Here is a 24,938-nt window from a genome sequence, read left to right on the forward strand (position 1 = left end):
CAGATTGTATTTTCTTTGACAGATGAAACCGGTTAAAAAAAAAGGAGGTCATGAAATGATTTTTGTGACGGTTAAAAACCGTCCACGTACCGATACAACAACTATGTCACAAAATATATATATATATATATTACGTCGGTTTATTCATTCTAAGAAGCGAATAATTAAGATATTGAGCATACAATCAGCAACATCATCTCACAAATAAACTAATAAATTACTCAAAAAACTTGAGGTATATAAAGTCACTAGAATACAACTTTGAATATGATCCTTAACCTCATTTACCTCATTTAGACCTTCTTAACACGATCTCACGTAAAAAGGCGCATTAGTTCTAACGTTTGCCCCCAACATAGGAGGAAATTAGCCATGTGCTTCTATCATCATCTACACCTCTATTGCAATCACTGGGGATATTGATCCTGACTTTTTTGTGCCATTTCAATTTTTTCAATCTCGGGCTACGTGCTATGCCACACCTACAATGTAAAGGAATTAGCTAATATATTTAAATATATTAAAAACATGTAATTCTCCCTAAGTAATATATAAATAATAAATTTTAGGAAACAATGTATTTATTGTTAGGATTCGACTGGTCTGCCTCGTTCCTTAGTTGACGGAGTCCTCAACTGGCTCAAGCTGATCTGGACTTGGCGGCGTAGGCAAACTTTTTCATTGCCTTTTCAATAGCATTCTTCCAATTCATTATCATTGCTAATGAATTAGCGTATAAGTAATTATGGAAAGGGTAAGAAATATATACATTCATCTACTCAAAATAAATAATTTACTACATTTATTCTCCATCATCATCAGACGTATTTTTCATGCTTGTTTCAAAATCTTCTTCAATAAAATCATTTGCAGCATCCGCCTCATCTTCAGAATCTTCATCATCATACTCTTCTTTTTCATCATCTTCTTCTTTTGAGTCATCAAGATTTTCAACCGGATATTCACTCAATACCGATGCTTCAAGATGTTCGGATGGAACATCATCTCTACATGATAACGGGACTGGTTCGTATGCACTAATGTTAACAAATAAATTAATACTTTGTCCATTGGCTTGTTAGGCTTCTATACTTAGAGTGTTATCTTCAGCTTCACTAAAATCCTCCATTACCATTCTAGCATCATAATTATTCTGAGGAACAAACTTCAGTACGACTCACCAACTTATCTCTCCATTATCTTCATTAATTAGTCTCATTCATTAGATCAACCAAGTAATACAGTTGGGTCACTTGGAAAGCTAATACAAATAGATCATCTTCATACAATTTACATGCAATGTTGATACTCGAAAAGTGGCTTTCTCTATGTATTGATACTCTACAACTGCCTAAATCCAACCAATCACATTTAAATAAATATGTCACATTTCCTTCTAGGTATTTCAATTCAATAATATCACACATGATAGCATAGTAGTCAATATCCTCTATTGCATGAGTACCCTCAACCAACTCACCATAGTTTTGAGGCTTCCAATTACACTTATGGTACATGGTATGGAACCTATAACCCCGAACCATGCAACAGTGTAAGTGCTCTATTTGAGAGACCACGTGCCAATGCATGGCAACTCAAAAAATATTAATTGTGGATCAATATCACACGGTTGCAAAATTTAACCATTCATTTCTTGTACTCTTTATTTCCTACCACAACTATTCACGTTCGAACTATTTGGTGTTAGAGTTCAAATGTAAACTGATAATTAAATATATTTTACTTTTTAAGGAGAAATGATATGTTGTCCCAAGGTGTGCAAGTATCGAACACTCTCATTGGAAAAAAGTAGAGGTGTAAACTGTCCAGTTCAATCCAATTTTGGACAAATTTTAGAACTAAAGCAGTCACTAAAACTGAAACTTTCAGTTTTTTGGTTTCGGTCCTGTTTGATTTTTTTGGTTTTCAATTAATAACTTAATATTAATGTTTATTTTTAAGATTAAAGTTTCATGTTATATTAATTTTATGTTATAAAATTAAAATTTATATGTTAAATTCAAATGTTATATTAAAAACTATAAGATTAATTTCTATTATATCATAATCAAATTTTATATTAAAATTTATAAGATTAATAAACATGGGTAATCATATTAAAATTTCATATTATATTAATTAGAAACTTAGCATATAATATAATATATTTTATATATAACATAAAAAATTTATATATATATATATATATATATCTCTACCTGTCAGGTTCAGTTCAAATCAATTTTGTGATTATCAAAATTGAAATCAAACCTGTTTATATCTGGTTTCGATTATTAGGTATTGGAACTGGACTAGACTTATTACAAACCAAACTGAACACACTAGTTTGGCTAGTTTTACTGGTAAACTAGTTTTTTAACACCCTTGGAAAAAAGTATAGTTTTAATTTTTTTAACTAATTTTTTCACGTGAGTTCCATATCTATTAAGTTTTTATATTGTAGAGTGTATGGGGGCATGCACACCCTATACTAGTGTGTGTGTGTATATGATACTATAGCATATTATCACTAATATACTAGTATCATATAGCATATAGTATAATATTACTATATGATACTATATACTAGTGATCTATAGTGATTTATATAGTGATATATATAGTGACTTATATATAGTGATTTAAAGCATATATCATATATTATATATATAGCGTATAGTACTATAGTATCTTTTAACAACACAAATCCCAAATAAAACAAAATTACTAACTTATGAGTATAATACATTTGAACGGTTAGCTCATTGTTCGAACATCTCTAAAAGAGGAAACTACACACATTTGAACATCAATTTCAGTGTTGGTGCCTTTTGACCGAATGTCAGAAGTGTTTCGTGCCAATAACTAAATAAATCTCCATACTGCCATGTATGAGTTACGTATAGAGATTAATACGAAAATCTCTAACTTATGTACTGAGATCAATGCTAGTAACTTTGAGTTACGTACAGAGATTGATATTATGTCCATGACTCAGGTAAGGTGGCAGAACCGGATCCGGATCTGGGTTTTAAAAATCAGGCCGTAATCTACCTAGATAAGCCTGAAAAAAAAATCCAAACAATAATCAGATGTAAACCCGGATATCCGGTTACAAATCGGATAAACGGGTTTATTAACTCTATTTTTGTTTTTTTTTTTAAATTTGCAAAATGTTTTCATAGTATTTTTTTTTTAAATCCGGATATCTTGTTTAATACTTATATTTTTTTTAAAAAATATTTTAAATACTAATTATTATAAGGTTTTTTTTTTTTAAAAAATAGATTTTTAACAATTCAAAAGTTTTTGTGCTTTTTAAAAGGTTGGTTGTATTTCTTGGATGAATACTAATATTAACGTACGTACACTGTACGTTAATGGTAACTAGGATATTGAAATCGGCTTCAAAATTTCTCGGGAAATAAAAAGAAAAAAACTAAATTAAGTTAACAAATTAGAAAGTGAACAATATATATATATATATATATATATATAATATGTGTGCGTGTATATATATATATATGGAAGATGGGTTGCTAAAGGCAGCTCTTACGCTAGCACAATTCTGGTTATAATGAATGCAGTATTCTCGTGGTAGCAAGAATTGAAACCAAATTGTATCCGAGAGAACAGGAAGAGATTGAAACCGCAATAAGTTGTTGAGTATTGCTCTTTGAGTCCCACATTGGTAGTGAGTGAGGAAGAGGCAAGACTCATGGGTTATAAATAAGAGGCTTAGCCTCTTAGTTTAAATGCACCAGTTGAAAGCTTATCTAGTAACTTTTGACTTTAGTTAAATTCCTCTATTAACCTTTTGTAAAAGGGGAAGAGGTGTAGAGTTAAAGATTTACTAGTAGGGTAGCTTTGTGGGTGTGGTGAGGAGAAAAATTGTGTGATTGTAACAATTTTTCACATAGTGAATTTTCTTCTCTGGGTCTGGTGGTTTTTCTCCTGTTTTGGAGTTTCCACGTAAATTTCTTGTGTTGTTATTATTTTTCTATTTTTCTTGTTACTCCTGCAAAGGGTAGATCCTAGGGGGGTGAATTTGGGAGGTCCAAATTCCCAACAATTGGTATCAGAGCCACTAGGCTCTTTTTGTGGGGTGGAGCTTTGGTGTGGTAGTGTGGATACGTACAGTCTAAGGAGGTTCTGTCTAGGAGATTGGAAATTTTAAGTGTGTCCATTGTGACCCTCCAATCTTTCCTGGGAACTGACTTAGTGAGGTACTATTCATTTCTACAGTAAATTCATCAAAGCAATGTCAGGAAGTAGGCCTTCAAATCTTGTCAAATTTGAGGTGGAGAAATTTGATGGGAGAATCAATTTTGGCTTGTGGCAAGTACAAGTCAAGGATGTCTTGATTCAATCAGGATTACACAAGGCATTGAAGGGCAGACCAGCACCTGAAGTCAGCACTGGTACTAGTGTGACTGGTGAAAGGAGCAGATCTAAAATGAGCGATGAAGATTGGGAGGATCTGGATTTGAGAACAGCAAGTGCGATACGTCTGTGCTTGGCCAAAAATGTTCTTGCAAATGTGCATGGAATATCTACGGCAAAGGAATTCTGGGAAAAACTTGAAGAGTTGTATCAGACGAAGGGCGTCTCAAATCGTGTGTACCTGAAGGAGCAGTTTCATACACTGCGGATGAGTGAAGGTACAACTATTTCAGATCATTTAAGTGTTCTCAATGGCATTGTCGCTGAGCTAGAAGCTATTGGAGTTAAAATTGATGATGAGGATCAAGCCTTGAGATTCATCTGGTCTCTTCCACCTTCCTATGAGCACATGAAACCTATTTTGATACATGGGAAGGAGAAAATAATTTTTTCAGAGGTTACCAGTAAAATCTTTTCTGAAGAGAGAAGACTAAGTAGTGGAAGTAATGTTCCACTTGAGAATTTAGTGATGGTAGCAGCTGGAAATGGGAAGATGAAGAACTCCATGAAGAAGAAAGTAGTCTGCTGGGGGTGTGGACAATCTGGGCACGTCAAGAAAAATTGTCCAAGAGCTGGAGCAGGTTCGGCAAGTGGCTCCAAGTCAGTAAATGGAGATACTGGAAATGATGCTAATATTGTGTCTCTCTCCATGGAAGATTTTGCTCTTTAAAAAGAGACATGTACATCCTCATGGCATGCCGCTAATTCCCAAAGTTGCCATGATAGAGGATGTGTTAATATTAGCGGGTCCACAAGTTTGCACACAGGCATTGGTTTGGCATTTATGCAGGGTGTGTGGTGGAAATTCATGTCGATGGCTGATGAACTTCCAGGAGAGCCAAACGTGGAAGTTACACCATAATTTTCAGTAAGGTTGTTTTCGACATGGGCCGAAATGAAATGCTTGGAATTGGTTTATTCTAAGTGGGTATGCTTTTATGGTGAAGCATGATAGCGGAAGCTATGAAGATCTTCATTGAGGTGGAGCTTGGCTGTGGGACCAGTTAAAGTCGCAAGGTGGAGATTGTTGAGTATTGCTCTTTGAGTCCCACATTGGTAGTTAGTGAGGAAGAGGCAAGACTCATGGGTTATAAATAAGAGGCTTAGCCTCTTAGTTTAAATGCACCAGTTGAAAGCTTATCTAGTAACTTTTGACTTTAGTTAAATTCCTCTATTAACCTTTTGTAAAAGGGGAAGAGGTGTAGAGTTAAAGATTTACTAGTGGGGTAGCTTTGTGGGTGTGGTGAGGAGAAAAATTGTGTGATTGTAACAATTTTTCACATAGTGAATTTTCTTCTCTGGGTCTGGTGGTTTTTCTCCTGTTTTGGAGTTTCCACGTAAATTTCTTGTGTTGTTATTATTTTTCTATTTTTCTTGTTACTCCTGCAAAGGGTAGATCCTAGGGGGGTGAATTTGGGAGGTCCAAATTCCCAACATAAGTATGAGATAAAAGTAATGCTTTCTACAATCTCAAGTATCCAAGTCCCACGCAGCAAATGATTTGTAAAAAAAACAGACACTACCAATATTTTTTTTAGTCTGCGCGAGACTTACAGATTTAAGAGTCTTAATTACATTACTTGTCAAATAAACTCCACGACCTGCTAAGATTTCAATTAATAACAACGGATATATATAGAAAAGAGCAGTCTATGTATGGAAACTTACTGTAACCCAAATGAAGAAGGCCAGCTCGAATGCATTCTAGTTTCAGATGTCCACAAAATTTAGTTAGTAGTAGTTCAATGTTGCAGCAAATCATGTTTTTCTTCTAGTCCTATTATATATATATGATCAAGGGAATTACGTACCACAAATAGAGTATAATGAATAAGAGTTAAAACGAATCCTGGGTGCCGGAACCAGAAGAGACTGTCGTTGGGTCTAACAAGAGGTGTTCCTTTAATCATACTATTCTGATCTTTGATTTGAAGAGCCATTCTCGCAACAATGACTTGGAGTTTGGCTCCTAGAACTAGAACTACCTAGTAAAGGAATATATACATAGAGGAATTAGAAATATCGAAATTTAATCTAAGAGTAATGATTATACCTACAATCCTTTTATTATTATTCTCTCATCATTCTATCATGTGATATAATTAAATGAATATTAGATATTATTTTTTATGACCAACTTGCAGTGAGTCATTCATTTGATGCCATAACACGATCGAGATGTTGAGAGGATACTAATAAAATCGATGCAAATAAATAGAATTTTTCTTAAAATAAAACATACACAAAGTAGTCAGTGCAGTACTTTAACGTGGATATATATATATATATATATATACATATATTATAAATTATATTCTTACCAAGAGAGGAATGCAGGATACCCATACATATACATGCCAACCTGTTTTAATCCAGCATATACAAAAAATCTCATCAGAAAATGACACTGTACGTTAATGGTAACTAGGATATTGAAATCGGCTTCAAAATTTCTCGGGAAATAAAAAGAAAAAAACTAAATTAAGTTAACAAATTAAGGGGAAGCATATATATATATACTTACCGTACACATCCACGAGCATGAAGATAACAACTATAAACCACATTAGAGGGCTGTCGAGACAGGAAGAACACATGATCATGATTAATTATAATGATCAGTAGGAGAAGTTGGGGTACTAATAATTAGATCATAATTCAAAACTGCATGTCAAAGGTGTAATTCTCCTTTAACATAAGCATGAAATTGAAACCTCCAGATCAATATATATATATAGAGAGAGAGAGAGAGAGAGAGAGAGAGAGAGAGAGAGAGAGAGAGAGAGAGAGAGAGAGAGAGAGAACCTGATGCCGACCACCTGCTTGAAATCTTCTTCCAAGCTTCGCTGTATATATTTTCGGAAATCGAAGTTGTTGGTGGCCGACAAGTGAGCCTGAGTACATGAGTATATTAATTATGGTCCAAAACTGTACGTTGACATATATAGCAGTAGTTTAAAATATCAGGAAGACAAAGAAATTAAGCTATATATATATATATATATATATATAATTACATACTTACCGAGATGAAACCATGTCTCAAAGTGAGATAATCAACTTTTGCTACGGAACGGAAGAACTGTCTGAAGAAACATTTCTGCAGACATGCATGGACCATTTATCCACGTACATGAATCAATATCGATCCAAACTAGTGTACGTACGTTAGACACTAATTAAGAGACGATGTTAAGTTTTTCTTTCCAAGCTAGCTAGATGCACTCAGACGTACAGAAACATAAAAGCTTATAGCTAGCTAGGTAGGTAACAACTCACAATCCAGAGCTGAAACGGTGTTCCCGTACAAGAACTCATGTGCCGCCTTCCAAATGTGGTTTGCCTTGTAAATCTGAATCGATTGGGATCTGATCAATTTATATTAATCATGTATGTATATTAGTCATGCACGAACGATCGAGTAGTACATATTTATATATTATTGTAATAGAAATTAAAGTAATTAATTAAAACTAAATATATATATGCCAAGTACGTACGTACATACGTACACAAAAATATAATTTGATAACTTTTAATACTTATTTTTTTATAGTAATTAAAACCTAAGTACGTTATCAGAAGTTGAAAAAACCGACCTAGCATTAATTAAGTAGCTGAACTTTCATATTTATATACCACAAGACTTACTAGCACGTATATATATGGAAAGAGTCATCTAAGGGTATGCTTCCATTTCTTTCTTTTTGATCCTCCTTGAACTTTGTAATTATACTTTGTAATACCCCTATATATATATAATTTGCTTGTTTAGAAAAAAAAAAAAAAAAAAAAAAAAAAAAAGCACGTATATATATATCACGTAATAATTAACTGTTCACTTTTCTTCAACGTCCTAATAAACACGTTAACGTTTAGTGTATTTATATTGAATCGGTCGCAGTCAAAGATTATCTCTAAGACACGTATATATTAATGCATGGTACAAGCTAGCGCATGCAGAAGACAATTGCTAATCTTCAAAACAATATAGAAGTAATTATGACTAATCTAAAAATAAATGTGTAAAATTGCCATTCATGAAATAATTACATGATATAAATATATATATATATATATATATGTGTGTGTGTGTGTGTGGATATATAGCTTAGCTAGCATTTGATGGGCCATTCATGCATGCATATATGCCATGGAACTAGCAGTAGCATTAAACTTCATTATCGAATGGGTCAGGAAATTGGGTGGCACTACTATTATCGCTATTCGCGATGGCTAAAGAATGTTTTGAGTTCACTACAACAAAAAACATTTTTTGGGACGAAAATTTTCGTCCCAAAATATATAGATTTCGTTCCGAAAGATTTTTTGGGACGAAAAAATTTTGTCCCAAGGTCGTCCCAACATCACTGTCCCAGAAGATATATTGGGACGAAAATCACAATTTCGTCCCAAAATATATCTTTTGGAACGATTTTGAAATTGACCGTTCGATACCGTTCGAACGATGGATGTTTTTGTCACGGTTTAAATTCGTTCCAGAATAGCGTTCGAATGCTTCTCATATAACGTTCGAACGTTAACGTCTCTTTTGAACGATTATCAAGATACGTTCAAACGCTAAGTAGAAATACGTTCGAACGTTAAATCAGACGATCGAACGGTATAAGAGTTCGAACGGTGATGATCAACGTTCGAACTATATGGTAATGTCATGCGTTTGAACGGTTTTTTGAGCATCTGGTATCGTTCGAACGGTTTGCGCATTGTGGTTTGAACGGTACATTATCGTTTGAACGGCATGCCCATTAATGTTCGAACGTGACTCGGTCGTTCGAACGGATATTATTTTTATTAAAACCAATAATTATAAAAAAACTAAATAGACATCCATATTATTTGAAAAACATAAATTAGGAACTGTTTAATTACTCACAAAAGTTTTATAATAAGTGCGAAGAAATAAATAACCATAAAACTAGCATTGTTCATACATAATTAGATAATGTCATAAGCTAGACGTAAAAAACCATCAGTTGGTTGGAGGCCTGTACTGTTGCATAAGCTGTTGCATTTGGAGTTGCATATCTCTCCTGAACTGTGCTTGTTCTTCTTCATGTTGTTTGAGGCGCATCTCCATGTCTCCTTGTCTCGCCAATTGAGCCTCTAACTCTTGTTGTTTTGCAACCAATTCTTCAATTCTACGATTCGCATTCTCTTGAGCTATAGAGGCAGACCCGGAAGAAGAGGAAGAGGGAGAAGGTTTTACACAGCGACCCAAACCCCTCAAATATCCTGAACGTTCACCCAGAACTTGTGTAAAAATCTCAACATCTGTATTTGAGGAATTTTGATCTGACACAGATTCAGCACGTAGGGCAACCATTTTATCCTACACATAAGATAAAGAGTTAATATCATCATAAATATTCAAATATATTTATTTAAAACAAATTATAATACTTACATAATTTTCACGGGCATCAGGATGACTCCACTCTCCATTACGATTAGTATGTGATGCAGCATATAATTTTGTCAGATCATAATTGGCATCTGAATCTTGCTATAATAAAGATTTGTTAAGATATAAAGTCATTATGATTGATATATTCAGTTAACTATATACAAATGAAAGAATAGCAATACCAATTTTTTAGAGAGGCAGTGGAAAGATCTTGAGCCTGCATGATGAGTAATCTTCAATTTTGATCTATTTGTTTTGTTTATAGAACTTCGCTCCTACATAAGAATTGAAAATATTAGAAAGCGAAATTAAAAATAGGACTAAAATAATTAAATTAATTATACCTTATATGATGGATCCTCAAACATGTCACAAAGTTTTTCCCAATTAGAAGGTTGCACATCTTGAAAAGGATGTTGGCGTGCTTCTTCACTATTCTCAAACTTATTATAATGCTCATGACACCTCGCCTTATACTTGCGGAATGCATTACTCATAAGCTCTTCCACAGTTTTACGCTCCTCTCTCCGACCAAAATTTAATTCGAAATCATCCTTACAGAAAAAAGTTTGGACAAAAATATTATCATTTATAATATTCTAATATTGATGAACAAGCAATATAAGATATACCAATATTTAACATGTATCAAACAAATAATTCAGCATCATAAATAATTAAGTTTTGTAACAAATCTTAGATGATTTGTAATTTAATTCATTCTCATTTGATTATTTGAATCTTTTAAGTATTTAAGTATTATTAAATGTAGATTACAATTAATTAATTTTTAATTACACTCCTGCATTTAAAATGATAATTATTTTAACACTGCCCAAGAAATCGTTCAAACGGTGCTCGTCACCGTTCAATCTAATATATTACGTTCGAACGGAAAATACCGTTCGAACCATTCGGAATACCGTTCGAACGGTATACGAATACCGTTCGAACGAATTACTTCCAGAAATCACTCATCTTCAACTTCCGAAAACCCCAAAATTTACAGTCTATATTACATCAAAAGATAGCAAACTATATGACGAACTCATGTAAGCAAACGAAAACACTTATATAAAAACTAAAATGAGGTCAAATTTAAGGAGAATACCTGATTTGGAGAGATAAAGCGGAAAATCCACCAAACGGTAAAAACTCTTCACCAAACGGTAAAAACAACCTCTTAATCCGAAAATATAAGAGATTGATAGGAGTTTGTAATATTTGAGGGCTATATTAAAGAATAATGGCGTTGGTTGGAACAAAATGAGCGTGGGAGTGATGCTCGGTCGACTGGAACGAGTGCGAGATTGTGAGGTTCTGTCGTGTAAATGTAGAACAGAAACGTTCGAACGGTGTTTAGTGAACGTTCGATCGTCAAATCGACTAGCGGGAAAAATTTTCCCCGCTAATTTAACGTTTGAACGGGAAAATTGGAGTTTGAACGTTTTTGTTAAACGTTGGAACGGTTATATTAGACCGTTCAAACGTCAAATCGATTAGCGGGAAACATTTCCCCCCCTAATTTAACGTTCGAACGTTAATATATACGTTCGAACGTATTATTAAACGTTTGAACGCCAATAGTAAACCGTTCAAACGTTTAAGTTATATTGTTGCATAAAGTATTTTTTTTGCACTATACCTTTAAATATAATAATTTCTAAATGTACTATAGTTTAGAGCCATAGTAATATAACTATATAATATATAATCAAACATATATTATATAGTTTAGTAACATATATAGTATAAAATATCATATTACATCTAATATTATAGTCAAGTACTACATATATTAACCTATTATATATAACATATATATGGTATCATAGCATAGGGTTATATGTATCACATGCATATATATATAATGTTTATTTCTATAATATTAATAGTAGATATTTAATAATAGAATATCTACTATTAATATATATAGTGTCATCTATACTAGTATATATATGTGATACTAGTTAATATCACATATAATATATATGTTATATAAATACATGAACATAGCTTCATGTATATAGTAGTCTATATTATATTAATTATACTATATAATATAACTTATACTATATACTATATAATATTCAATAGTATAATATATTTTAGTACTAAATATAATATAATATATACTATATATATAAAAAATTATATATATAATACATAGTGTTTAATAATATATAAGTGCATTAAATATATTGCATTTAATATATTTAACAATTAAAATATATTATAATTGAATTAATTATTATATTTAATATAATTAATACCGAATATTGTATTTAAATATTATTTATTATCATGAAAACCGATTAATTAGGGATGGATATTAATATTCAGTTAATGCGTTCGAACGGTATAACTTACCGTTCGAACGACACTGCATATATAAGCCCATCCCGACGTCATTTTCACGCATTTCCTCCGTTCTAAGCCTCCAAACCGTCGATCTCCGCCGTTGAACGCCGTCTTCGCCGCCGTCAACAGTGCCCACTCGAAGCCCCTACCTCTAACAACCGGTATTTTTCATTTTTAAAGCATTTTACCGTTTAGATTTAGGTTTTTGATAGATTAATTGTTTAAGTTAGGGTAAACCGATTTATACATCAAAATAATCGGTAGATTTGCATAAATCCATATTAGGAACGTTTATTTAGGTTTCTATTGCATTTATTTTGGTGTAAAATCCAGGGAATCGAAGGATTCCATGGATTTCAATGGCCGAGTCGACTCGGCCTGGAATCCCGATCGACACGAATATCGTTCGAACGTTATGCGTAGCGTTCGAACGATATAACTTAACGGTCGAACGGGTTATCTTTAATCGTTCGACCGTTACAGTAAACGTTCGAACGGTAATTAATATTATATTTATATTATTAATATTGATATTGAGAAATATATTTATTGTTGATAATATTGTTCAGAATATCAAATATTATTAAATTGCTGTTTGTTTCAAACTACTGTAAATTGTTCTTTATTGTATTTTTCTTGTTAATGTTATATATCTAGTTTGTAATTATAAATTTCAGGTTGATTATAATGTCTACTTCTAGACCGGCACGTAAGCGACGCAATCTTGGTGAGAGTAGTAGTGGTCCAGTTCGGGAGAGGACAGTTTCACTGGAGCGATCAGTGAAGATTTCTGATTTCCAGAGTCTTCTCTGGGAGGGTCATTCATTGCCCTCAATATTCAGTGATCGTGGTTGGGGACCTATCTTGGATGAACGGGAGGAAGCATGGGAGCCAGTCTCCTACATTGACATTGTTGCTGAGTTCTATAGAGAACTCGGCAGTGCCAGCGCAGATGATTCTGGGGCCTACAGTATCACTGTCCGAGGAGTACCCGTTGTATTTTCACGAGATGGACTTGCTGAGCATCTCGGTATTCCTAGGCTGCCAGATGCATATCCGAATGTGGTGCCTAGAGAGACTGATCCTTCAGTTGAGGCGGAGACAGCTGAGGAGGAGGCATCAGTTTATACTGATGAGGTCGATACCCTTGCTGATCACGAGGTGAGGGATTTGGTTGTCGGTCCAGATGCTCCACCGTATGACGGGACGAAGAGCATCAAACAGGCAGATTTATCTTCTTTCTTTAAGATATTAAATTTGATAATTGCCAATAACATTGACCCTCGACAGCACAAGACAGAAGTTGGCATTGATCAAACGAAATTTATGATACGGGTCGCTCGTGGCATTCCTATCGACTTGGTGGGGTATATATTCGATAGGATTCGATCAGAATCTCGGTACATTTCGATGGATATACTACCATTCGGAGTCTTGATCACCCGATATCTACTATGTGCTGGTGTTGTGCCAGATGTTGCTGAGCGTAAACGGGAGCCGATGGGACCGATAAACAGCACCACCCTCTCACGCAGCACGGGACACTCGAGACTGCGTTTTCGTGCACATGTTCCAGAACCAGTTGATCCTCACGGAGATGCACAGCCGGGAGATCATGGAGTCTCAGCTGCAGCTGCAGAGACATCTACACGGGCCGAGGCATCAGTCCACAGTGTTACTTGTGAGGAGATGGCTGACATAGTGCGTGCAGCGATCAGCGAGCAGACATCAGCAGTGATCGATGCAGTGCGTATGGAGATCCATTCTGCTATGTCTGAGCTTCGTACAGAGTTTGCTGCCATGTCTGCGACTCAGGTCACCATCAGTACTCGACTGACACAAATAGAGGAACGTATAGCTGCAGTCGAGGAAGTGTGTAAAGACTTGGGGTCTTAATTACTTTATGATAAATTTTATTTATTTATTTCCTGTTTTTTGTATGGACAATATTTTGTGTTTTATAAATTCAGTATTTAAGTTACATGAAATAGTATTGTTTTATATTTTCTAAACTAATTCTTAATTTAGATTATTCATATTATTTAATTAACCAATTTTTTATAATTACTAGTTAATCTAAATATAATTTGGCAAAAAACTTAAAAAATTAAAACTCTGTCACCGTTCGACCGATTAAAATAACGTTTGAACGGTGAATATGCATCATTCGAACGGTTAATATTAACCGTTCGAACGGTTTATCTATTTCCCTCCAAAATATTTTTGCCTATCGCGCCAATATTACGTTCAAACGGTAAAAATTAAACGTTCGAAGGGTTAATCATTAACGATCGAACGGTTAACTTATTTGGGACAAAAATTTTCGTCCCTAAGAATACCGTTCGAACGCGTTCGAACGGTCTGGCATAACCGTCGTCATTTTGGAACGAAATTCAAATTTCGTTCCAAAATCCCATTTTTTGGGACGATTTTCATTTCGTCCCAAAGTAATTTCGTCCCAAAAAATGTTTTTTGTTGTAGTGTCATGATCATGGTACGAGCTGTGACTGAACCATACTTCTAAAAGTTTTTTGAGACTAGTCTGGCCACGACATCCACTTTATTTTTTTATTTTTTTATTTTAAAATTAAAAATAAATATAATGGTACTTCGATCTTAAAAAAATTATTTTATAATATTTTTATCAATTTTTTATTTTATTTTGAGATTTAAAAAATAATTATTTTTTAAATTTTATTTTTTAAATAAGACCTGGTTACAGACAACCAGTTACATAACTATATTCTTAACCATAATCGGATCCAGTTTATCGTACCCGCCCAGGTTCAATCCACGCAGATAACTATCCAGATTTTTGGGTTTCAGACTAGATCAGAAAAATATCCGGCTCGGTTGCACACACCTAGAATTAGGTCACGATCAGTACTCGTTTACACCAATAGAAACACGTTTAGCTAAGTCGAGGATGCGTGCAGAGAGTTAGGATCTTAGTAGTTTCTATGTTTTTTGTACATTTTTTTTTTTTTTTGTTTTTGGTATGTACAATATAATTTGGTGTTTTGTAAATTTGATTTAATTATGAATTAAATATTTTTTGTCTTTTTCCTAAATTAATTATTGATTTATATTATTTCTATTATTTAACTGATAACTTTTATATAAATTAAATATTTATCCATATAAATAATTCTACTTATCATCCCCACATACCACACACTACACCTATTTTATTTTTTCATTTTTTTTATAACAAGTATTTGATGTATGGATGATAAGTAAAACAAATCAATTAGTTTGATAAGAATAAAATAAAATTAGAAATAAAAAAATAAAAATTAATTTTAAAATACGTAACGTAGCATTCTTCTAATCACCGTTTGTACACTCTATTTTACATTCCAACTTTGATTAACGTACTATTCAAACAATATAGTAATATGTTCGAATGGTAAATCAATGTCCCGCTAAATTTATTGACTTAACCCGCCAACTTCCTATTCTATCATATATAATATATGATATATAATATATGATAAAACAATGTTTAACCTTAATCTTCGAATGTTGTTGTATGTTGCTCAAATGGTTAGCCAAATTGTTGTTCGACCATATATAATTTCTGTTTGAATGTTTATTTTATTTAGTTCGAATGATTTTTGTGAATAAATTTAAATAGTAAATGGACAGTGATAGATGACTCCCTAAACAAATTACCAGAGGGTTAATTTGATTGGAAAATGTGCATAGAAGTTGAAATTCGAGAATACGGAATGACGTCACATCCCACAGTAGCTACATGGCCACGTCAAAATATGACCTGATGGAAATCATGAGATGCGATTATAATCGCCACATTTTAAAAAAAGGATATTAATTTCACGTTCCTAAGCACTAAATTTATATATATAAGAAATTAATTTTTAATAAATATTCATTTTTTTTTTTAAATTTGAGCCTCCAGATGATCCGACGTTTGACAGACCTTTTGGTAGACTTTTTAAAATTGATTTCCAAGTGAAATGAAGGAGCCGAGTGTGAATATAAGAAAAAACAGAAGAAATTCAAGAACAACGTTTCCTATCCGTTGTTTCTGGGATATTTGTTCCCATAAAGTCAAGAAGAAGTGCATTAATTTGTACTGTTGCCATGTTTGGACATGTATGTATATTGACTCCGTACTCAGAAAGAGAAAGATAGAGCATTCATATTTGACGTTGTATATATGGCTATAAAAATTCTCGGCTCCTCTAGAATAAATAATAATCCTAATAAGAAAATTACAGGGAGAGAAGCGATCGAGGGTTATGGCGGCCGGAGACTCGTCTGCTCGCTCTCTGGAATACACTCCCACATGGGCTGTTGCCGCAGTTTGTTTCTTCTTCATCTCCATCTCCATTATCCTCGAATTCTCCATTCATTTTCTCACCAAAGTATGTATATATATATATATGTTTATTCTTTTGGGGTGTCTTTTGCTATTTATATTGTGTACGAATTTACAAACTTGGAGTTATATAACGTGAAAAAAATGGTGTAGTGGCTGAAGAGACGTCGGAAAAATGCGCTGATCGATGCAGTGGAGAAACTTAAATCAGGTGCATGCAACATAAATATTAATCTAGTCGCGCGTAGAACTTCATGCATGCAGTGTGTTTCATATTAATTTGGAGTTATTAATGTTCTGATTCATGATCTTTTGTGTGGGAATATTAATTTGTACAGAGTTGATGCTTCTGGGGTTCCTGTCCCTCTTATTGGCAGTAACTCAGGAACGTATCTCCAAAATATGCATACCTGTGGATGCTGGGAACGTCATGCTTCCATGCCGTAAAAGGAGGGCCAATTCCGAATCTACAAAGCTACAGGAATCCGAGCACTACTTTGCAAAAGTAGTTGTGGGCAATTTGTCGCAGATGAGTATAAATCTCTTGTCACAACCGCATAGGTGGCTAGAGGATGATGATGCTGGTACTACTGAGGGTACAAATAACGCAGCTTATGTTGATTCTTGTAGCTCCAAAGTATGTTTCATAGTTTGCCTTTTTGTTTTATGCTTTTCCTTTTAAATTCATCATCTTCTCGACCAATATTACTGAAGGACGGGCATGAATCAAAAGGACGCAATGTTTCATTGCTAAGAATTAGGAAGGATTTTGCAGGGAAAGGTTGCCTTGGTGTCACAAGATGGCCTCCAGCAGCTTCACATATTCATTTTCGTGCTGGCTGTTATGCAGATCGTGTATTGTGTTCTCACTATGGCTTTGGGTAGGGCCAAGGTACGTACGTAAAACAAGGTTTACGCTTCAGATTCCCTACAGGCCACCTAATATATAATTGACATTACAATGCAAAAATTTTGGGTTATTTCTTGAGTACTCAAAATTATGGTAATTAATATAATATCTATCAACTTCTCCTATTCATGACAATAATTGACACACCACCTACCGATAGAAAAAGAAAGCAATTAAATTGATGATTGCACTTCATGTACGTACGTGTCTTAATTCCTTCTCTGATAATAGATGAGACGCTGGGAAGCTTGGGAGAAAGAAACTCAAACAACCGAGTACCAAGTCGCCAATGGTATGTGTTTAGATCATACGTACGTACGTACGTTGTCATGATTCGATATTCAGTATGCTACCATCTCATATGACTGCTTCCAATTAAGCATATATAAAGCAATCGGCCTTTGCAGCTTGTACGCTGATATATATATATATAAAATATATTAAGGCAGTTTTAATTCTTCAGAAATTCTAAATCTAAGCAACCAAATATATAGCTTGGATATATAATATTGCTGGGAAGCCAGAAATCATTATAATTTCGATCCACCTCAAAGTGAAAAATATTGTTACATACTGCTATTTGTATAAACTATGGAACATGCAAGAACTCCTTTTCTTTAATTTTCTTTCTTTTTTTTTTTCTCGTCAATATATTATTTTGTCACCATATATATATATAGGACATGATGCTAGATCAACTCCTTTTTCTTTACTCTTTTTCTAGTCAATATACACACACACACACACCTTTATATATATATATATAAAATATATATTTGTCGTGCCGGTGGGTACGTAAGGAAAGACTGATCTAGAGAATCAAAGTCTTTATATAAGCTGTATTTTCACATGTCAAATGTTCTTAAGCTCTAAGCTACACGTTTTTCTACACGTTTTTATCAGAGAAAGTACAAAACATGTAGCAATATCCCGGTCACCACACGGAATACAAGGTCACCATAAAAATCTCTAGAGGTTAATTATTTTGCAAGTTTTGACATTAGAACGTACCATATATGTCACTCGTCTAGGCTTGATCGCCATTAATTTTCGTCTCAATTGTCTTCTGCATGCGCTAGCTTGTACCATGCATTAATATATACGCGTCTTAGAGATAATCTTTGACTGCGACCGATTCAATATAAATACACTAAACGTTAACGTGTTTATTAGGACGTTGAAGAAAACTGAACAATTAATTAATACGTGATATATACGTGCTAGTCAGTCATGTGGTATACAAATATGAAAGTTCAGCTACTTAATGCTAGTTAGATTTTTTCAACTTCTCATAACGTACGTAGGTATTAATAATTACTTAAAAAAAATAGTATTAAAAGTTATCAATTATATTTTTGTGTACATACGTACGTACTTGGCATATATATATAGTTTTAATTAATTTCTTTAAGGAAAAGTCTATATGCAACCGGTGTATATCTCCGGTGCGGCCTTGGGTCCTACGTGGCGTCATAATGTAAACGATGCCATTTACATTTTGATTGAATTTTGCTCGCTGGCTTTCTCCTTCCAGACTTGTTTTACTCTCATCTCTCACTTCTCTCTCGTCCCCCCTCTCATCTCTCTCTTCCCTCTCATCTCACACGAACCCTAACCCTAACCCACAAATGCTCCCTCTCAGCTCCCTCTCATCTCTCCTTTCTCATCTCTTCTCCGAAACACTCTTCTTCTTCTTCGTTGTCTTCTTCTTCTTCTCCTCCTCCTCCATCCCTAGAAATCATCTTCACCAACATTTCTTCTTCTTCTTCTAGAAATTGTCTTCTCTATCTATCTGTCTCCATCAACCCACGAAAAGAAGCCTAACCCAGATCTGGTCTTTCTCTTCGTCTTCTCCATCGATCTGTCTCCATCAACCCATGAAACGAACCCTAACCCAGATCTGGTCTTTCTCTTCGTCTTCTCCATAGCACCATGCGAGTCTCCTTACGTCTAGATCTACAGCCACGTCACGGTAAGTTTCCTGCTAAAAACCGAGCTAAAAACCCAACTAAAAACTCAGTTACAAACCAACATACTGAACCCACAAATGAAGATGAAAGAACAACATAAAAACCCAGTTAAAAACATTTTCTTACCCACAAATGTAGATGAAGAACAAGATAAAAACTCAGTTCAAGCTGGTTGGCAAGATCGCAACTTTCAGTTTTGAGCTTCTACGTGAGTTTCCCTCCTCAGTTCTGCGCGAGTTTTGAGCTTCTGTACTGAAATCAATTTTCCCCCCTCCTGTTTACCTTTCTGCTTTACTTTCCCGTTTCTTTTCTTTTTTTTTAATAATTATTATTTTTTTATTAATAATTTAATTACCACGTCAGCCTCGAGGCCGCAGCAGGGTTATTCCCCGCGAGTACGTAGCAGAACTGTTTCTTTAATTTATTTACAATAATATATTAATAAGTACTACTGGATCGTACGTGCATGACTAATATATATGCATGATTAAAATAAATCGATCAGATCCCAATCGATTCAGATTTACAAGGCAAACCACATTTGGAAGGCGGCACATGAGTTCTTGTACGGGAACACCGTTTCAGCTCTGGACTGTGAGTTGTTACCTGCCTAGCTATAAGCTTTTATGTTTCTGTCTGAGTGCATCTAGCTAGCTTGACAAGAAGAACTTAACATCGTCTCTTAATTATTAATGTCTAACGTACGTACACTAGTTTGGATCGATATTGATTCGTGTACGTGGATAAATGGTCCATGCATGTATGCAGAAATGTTTCTTCAGACAGTTCTTCCGTTCCGTAGCAAAAGTTGATTATCTCACTTTGAGACATGGTTTCATCTCGGTAAGTACGTAATTATATATATATATAGCTTAATTTCTATGTGTTCCTGATCTTATAAACTACTGCTATATATGTAAACGTACAGTTTTGGACCATAATTAATATACTCATGTACTCAGGCTCACTTGTCGGCCACCAACAACTTCGATTTCCGAAAATATATACAGCGAAGCTTGGAAGAAGATTTCAAGCAGGTGGTCGGCATCAGGTTCTCTCTCTCTCTCTCTCTCTCTCTCTCTCTCTCTCTCTCTCTCTCTCTCTCTCTCTCTATATATATATATATATATTGATCTGGAGGTTTCAATTTCATGCTTATGTTAAAGGAGAATTACACCTTTGACATGCAGTTTTGAATTATGATCTAATTATTAGTACCCCAACTTCTCCTACTGATCATTATAATTAATCATGATCATGTGTTCTTCCTGTCTCGACAGCCCTCTAATGTGGTTTATAGTTGTTATCTTCATGCTCGTGGATGTTTACGGTAAGTATATATGCTTCCCCTTAATTTGTTAACTTAATTTAGTTTTTTTCTTTTTATTTCCCGAGAAATTTTGAAGCCGATTTCAATATATATCCTAGTTACCATTAACGTACAGTGTCATTTTCTGATGAGATTTTTTGTATATGCTGAATTAAAACAGGTTAGCATGTATTTGTATGGGTATCCTGCATTCCTCTCTTGGTTACTTAATTTAGTTTTTTTCTTTTTATTTCCCGAGAATTAAAACAGGTTGGCATGTATTTGTATGGGTATCCTGCATTCCTCTCTTGGTAAGAATATAATTTATAATACATATATATACATACATATATATATATATATCCACGTTAATGTACTGCATTGACTACTTTGTGTATGTTTTATTTTAAGAAAAATTCTATTTATTTGCATCGATTTTATTAGTATCCTCTCAACATCTCGATCATGGTATGGCATCAAATGAATGATTCACTGCAAGTTGGACATAAAAAATAATCTCTAATATTCATTTAATTATATCACATGATAGAATGATGAGAGAATGATAATAAAAGGATTCTAGGTATAATCATTACTCTTACATTAAATTTCGATATTTCTAACTCCTCTATGTATATATTCCTTTACTAGGTAGTTCTAGTTCTAGGAGCCAAACTCCAAGTCATTGTTGCGAGAATGGCTCTTCAAATCAAAGATCAGAATAGTGTGATTAAAGGAACACCTCTTGTTAGACCCAACGATAGTCTCTTCTGGTTCCGGCACCCAGGATTCGTCTTAACTCTTATTCATTATACTCTATTTGTGGTACGTAATTCCCTCGATCATATATAATAGAACTAGAAGAAAAACATGATTTGCTGCAACATTGAACTACTACTAACTAAATTTTGTGGACATCTGAAACTAGAATGCATTCGAGCTGGCCTTCTTCATTTGGGTTACAGTAAGTTTCCATACGTAGACTGCTCTTTTCTATATATATCCGTAGTTATTAATTGAAATCTTAGCAGGTCGTGGAGTTTATTTGACAAGTAATATAATTAAGAGTCTTAAATCTGTAAGTCTCGCGCAGACTTAAAAACATATTGGTAGTGTCTATTTTTTTTACAAATCATTTGCTGCGTGGGACTTGGATACTTGAGATTGTAGAAAGCATTACTTTTATCTTATACTTATTGCGGTTTCAATCTCTTCCTGTTCTCTCAGATACAATTTGGTTTCAATTCTTGCTACCACGAGAATACTGCATTCATTATAACCAGAATTGTGCTAGCGTAAGAGCTGCCTTTAGCAACCCATCTTCCATATATATATATATATATATATATACACACACGCATATACACACACACACACACATTATATATATATATATTATTCACTTTCTAATGATTATAGGATTTCAGAGAACAGGTTGTTCATGATCTGCTACAGATATTTCATCCTACAATTAATGATTCTACATCGTTGGATTTCCTCAGGGTGACAGTTCAAGTACTTTGCAGCTATATTACCCTACCTCTCTATGCACTTGTTACGCAGGTGAAGATATTGAAGATTTTGATGTTGTTCCTTTGCTGATATATGCATACATATACATGCATACATGTATACATACATATATGTGTGTGTGTGTGTGTGTGTGCGTGACAGATTTCAAAATGTATGCAATTAGCATCAATTAATGTGTGCATTGTTGTTGGTTCGGACGTCACAGATGGGGTCAAATTTCAAGAGCAAGGTACTAGAAGAGCAGATTGCTAATATCATAAGGCAATGGCACGCTGAAGTTAGGGAGAGAAGGAAGAAGCAAGAGCTATTCATGCTGTCTCCAGCTCGCATGTCTTTGTCCACGGAATGGAGCCCCAGAAGGAGTAGTCCTAGTGCGCATGGAGTTTCTTCATTCCAAAGACCCAGATATATGGGAAGCGACAGCTTTAACAAAGGGGAAATAGTGGAATTAGAAAAAAGATCAGATAAAATGGTATTACCGAAAGAAGAGGCAGCTGCTGGATCATCTAGGCGTCCATCTCGGGGTGTCGTACTAGAACTTCCGATAGTGAGAAGACAGTAGAAGATTATATTGACGAGTACTGCGCGCAAGGAAAGTACTTCAGTTTCTGTAAAATTGTAGAAAAAGATGTATAATTTGTTAGCTAGAAAACGGAGAGGCTATGGAAGAAGACGATGATCAACTCCTCTCATTACGATCGAATGAATTACAAATTTTATATAATTAGTTCATAATCAGTTCACTTATATAGATACAATGGCTATTTACAACTTGCCATCTGGACCACTAATATTCATAGTTGCATAACTAACTAAACTGCCAATTACATGAATTCAAGTCTTTTGTTTCTGTTTGGCTTCTTGAACTTTTAACTTCAGACCTTCTATATGATTTTGAAACTCCAACACTCCCCCCTCAAGATTAGAATGGATGTTAATCATTCCCATCTTACAAATAAGGTAATGAAATCTGAGTGAACCGAGGGGTTTGGTTAATATGTCAGCTAATTGATGCTTAGAATGAATGTGTATGATTTTGATGAGGCCTTCTTGTAATTTTTCCCCAACTAAGTGACAATCCAGTTGAATATGCTTAGTCCTTTCGTCATGCACAGGATTTGAAGTAATTTTAGAGGCTGGTTTGCTATCAGTCTACAATAAGGCAGCTTGAGAATGTTGAACATTTTAAATCAGCTAGTAGATATATGAGCCATTGCATTTCACATGTGGTTGATGTGAAGACCCTGTACTCAGATTCAACAGATGATCTACTAATAGTGGGTTGTTTCTTCAATTTACATGAGATAAGAGAGTCTCCTATAAACACTGTGAACCCAGTTACACTTCTTCTAGTGTCCAAGCAGCCACCTCAGTCACTATCTAAGTATGCTTGTAGATGTAGAGGCAATTTTGAAGACATGAAAAGTCCTTGTCCGTGTAGCTTTAAGTTATCGAAGTACCCTCTCAGCAGCTTGAAGATGTAATGTACTTGGATTGGCCATAAACTGACTTAGTGCTTGAACAAAGTAAGCTATGTCAGGTCGAGTTATAGTTAAATACAAAAATTGACCTACGAGCCTTCAATATGATGCAAGATCAGTGAGAGTTGGTGAAGAATCAGTTGCACTTAGTTTCAGATTGGACTCCATAGGAAAAGCTCCTAGTTTACAACTAGAGAAACCGCTATCTTGTAGAATATCCAGGTATATTTTCTTTGAGACACAATAATACCCTTAGCTGATATGGCTACTTCTAGACCCAATATATATTTAAGCTCACCAAGATCCTTGATTGTAAAGAAATCATGTAGAAATTTCTTCACCATATTAATCTGATCAATGCTATCAAATGCAAGAATTACATCATCAACATAAATAAGTAGAGCTATGAAAGCTGGAGAGGTTTGTTTGAAGAATAAAGAAGATATGATTTAGCCTGAGTGAAGCCAAGTTGCAGCAAAGAAGAAGACAATTTGGAGAACTATTATCTTGATGTCTGTTTCAGCCCATAGAGACTCTTTTTAAGCTTGCATACTTAAGGGTCATTATTTGAGGAATAGCCTGATGGTAATTGCATGTGCACTTCTTCATCAAGATCTCCATGCAAAAAGGTATTATTTACATCTGCTTTATGTAAATGTCATTGTTTTATGGCAGCAACAGCAAGCAATACTCTCATGGTTGTCATCTTAGCAATAGGAAAATAAGTGTCAAAAAAATCTAGCCCATCTTGTTAAGTGTAGGCCCTTGCTACTAGCCTTGCTTTATACCTCTAAACTGTGCCATCAACCTTAAACTTGATACGATAAACCCATTTAGAACTTATTGCATTCTTGTTTAGAGGTAAAATAAAAAGATCCCAGGTTTTGTTTAGTTCAAGAGCCTTTATTTCTTCTACCATGACAGAAGAAAGGCTCAAAGGTTTGAAGGTTTTAGGTTCAAAGGTTGAAGTAATGGCAACAACAAAAGCTTTATATATAGGGATAATTGAGAAGTAGAAATGTAAGGAAATATAGAATGAGGTTTATCTGCATTAGAGGTTGGGTTGTAGCTGGGAGATGATTAAGTAACTGAAGTTGTCTGTGCCGTACTACCACAAAAGAAATTCTGCAAGTATGTAGGAGAATTCCTTATCCTTTG

The 24,938-nt window shown here is 34.4% G+C and overlaps 2 protein-coding genes across 6 annotated transcripts; one reads left to right on the top strand and one right to left on the bottom strand.

Moving 5' to 3' along the window:
• Positions 1 to 802: 802 nt before the first annotated feature.
• Positions 803 to 7,893, bottom strand: LOC122277036 (MLO-like protein 3). The gene is made up of 8 exons (XM_043086919.1): positions 7,723 to 7,893; positions 7,469 to 7,543; positions 7,249 to 7,337; positions 6,968 to 7,017; positions 6,765 to 6,805; positions 6,255 to 6,428; positions 1,288 to 1,351; positions 803 to 1,023 (listed from the first exon to the last, which is right to left on the bottom strand). The coding sequence occupies exons 1-8, from the start codon at positions 7,759 to 7,761 to the stop codon at positions 803 to 805; spliced, it is 753 nt and encodes a 250-aa protein (XP_042942853.1). The 5' UTR covers positions 7,762 to 7,893.
• An 8,516-nt stretch (positions 7,894 to 16,409) lies between these two features.
• On the top strand, positions 16,410 to 23,070 carry LOC122275329 (MLO-like protein 3). Of its 5 annotated transcripts, none has more exons than XM_043084341.1 (15): positions 16,411 to 16,623; positions 16,731 to 16,788; positions 16,916 to 17,214; positions 17,353 to 17,469; positions 17,719 to 17,779; positions 19,963 to 20,051; positions 20,226 to 20,300; positions 20,420 to 20,508; positions 20,738 to 20,787; positions 21,037 to 21,077; positions 21,418 to 21,591; positions 21,695 to 21,730; positions 21,994 to 22,061; positions 22,194 to 22,329; positions 22,505 to 23,070. In XM_043084341.1, exons 1-15 carry the CDS (start codon positions 16,498 to 16,500, stop codon positions 22,859 to 22,861), a joined length of 1,776 nt encoding a protein of 591 aa, XP_042940275.1. In that variant the 5' UTR covers positions 16,411 to 16,497; the 3' UTR covers positions 22,862 to 23,070. The 5 variants fall into 5 exon arrangements, with proteins under 5 accessions (XP_042940278.1, XP_042940275.1, XP_042940277.1 ...); XM_043084343.1 differs by having other exon boundaries at positions 16,414 to 16,623; positions 22,269 to 22,329; XM_043084344.1 differs by lacking the exons at positions 22,194 to 22,329; positions 22,505 to 23,070 and having other exon boundaries at positions 16,410 to 16,623; positions 21,994 to 22,065.
• Positions 23,071 to 24,938: the final 1,868 nt, after the last annotated feature.

This window comes from Carya illinoinensis, chromosome 9, assembly GCF_018687715.1.
Source record: "Carya illinoinensis cultivar Pawnee chromosome 9, C.illinoinensisPawnee_v1, whole genome shotgun sequence".
Classification (NCBI taxonomy): Eukaryota; Viridiplantae; Streptophyta; class Magnoliopsida; order Fagales; family Juglandaceae; genus Carya; species Carya illinoinensis.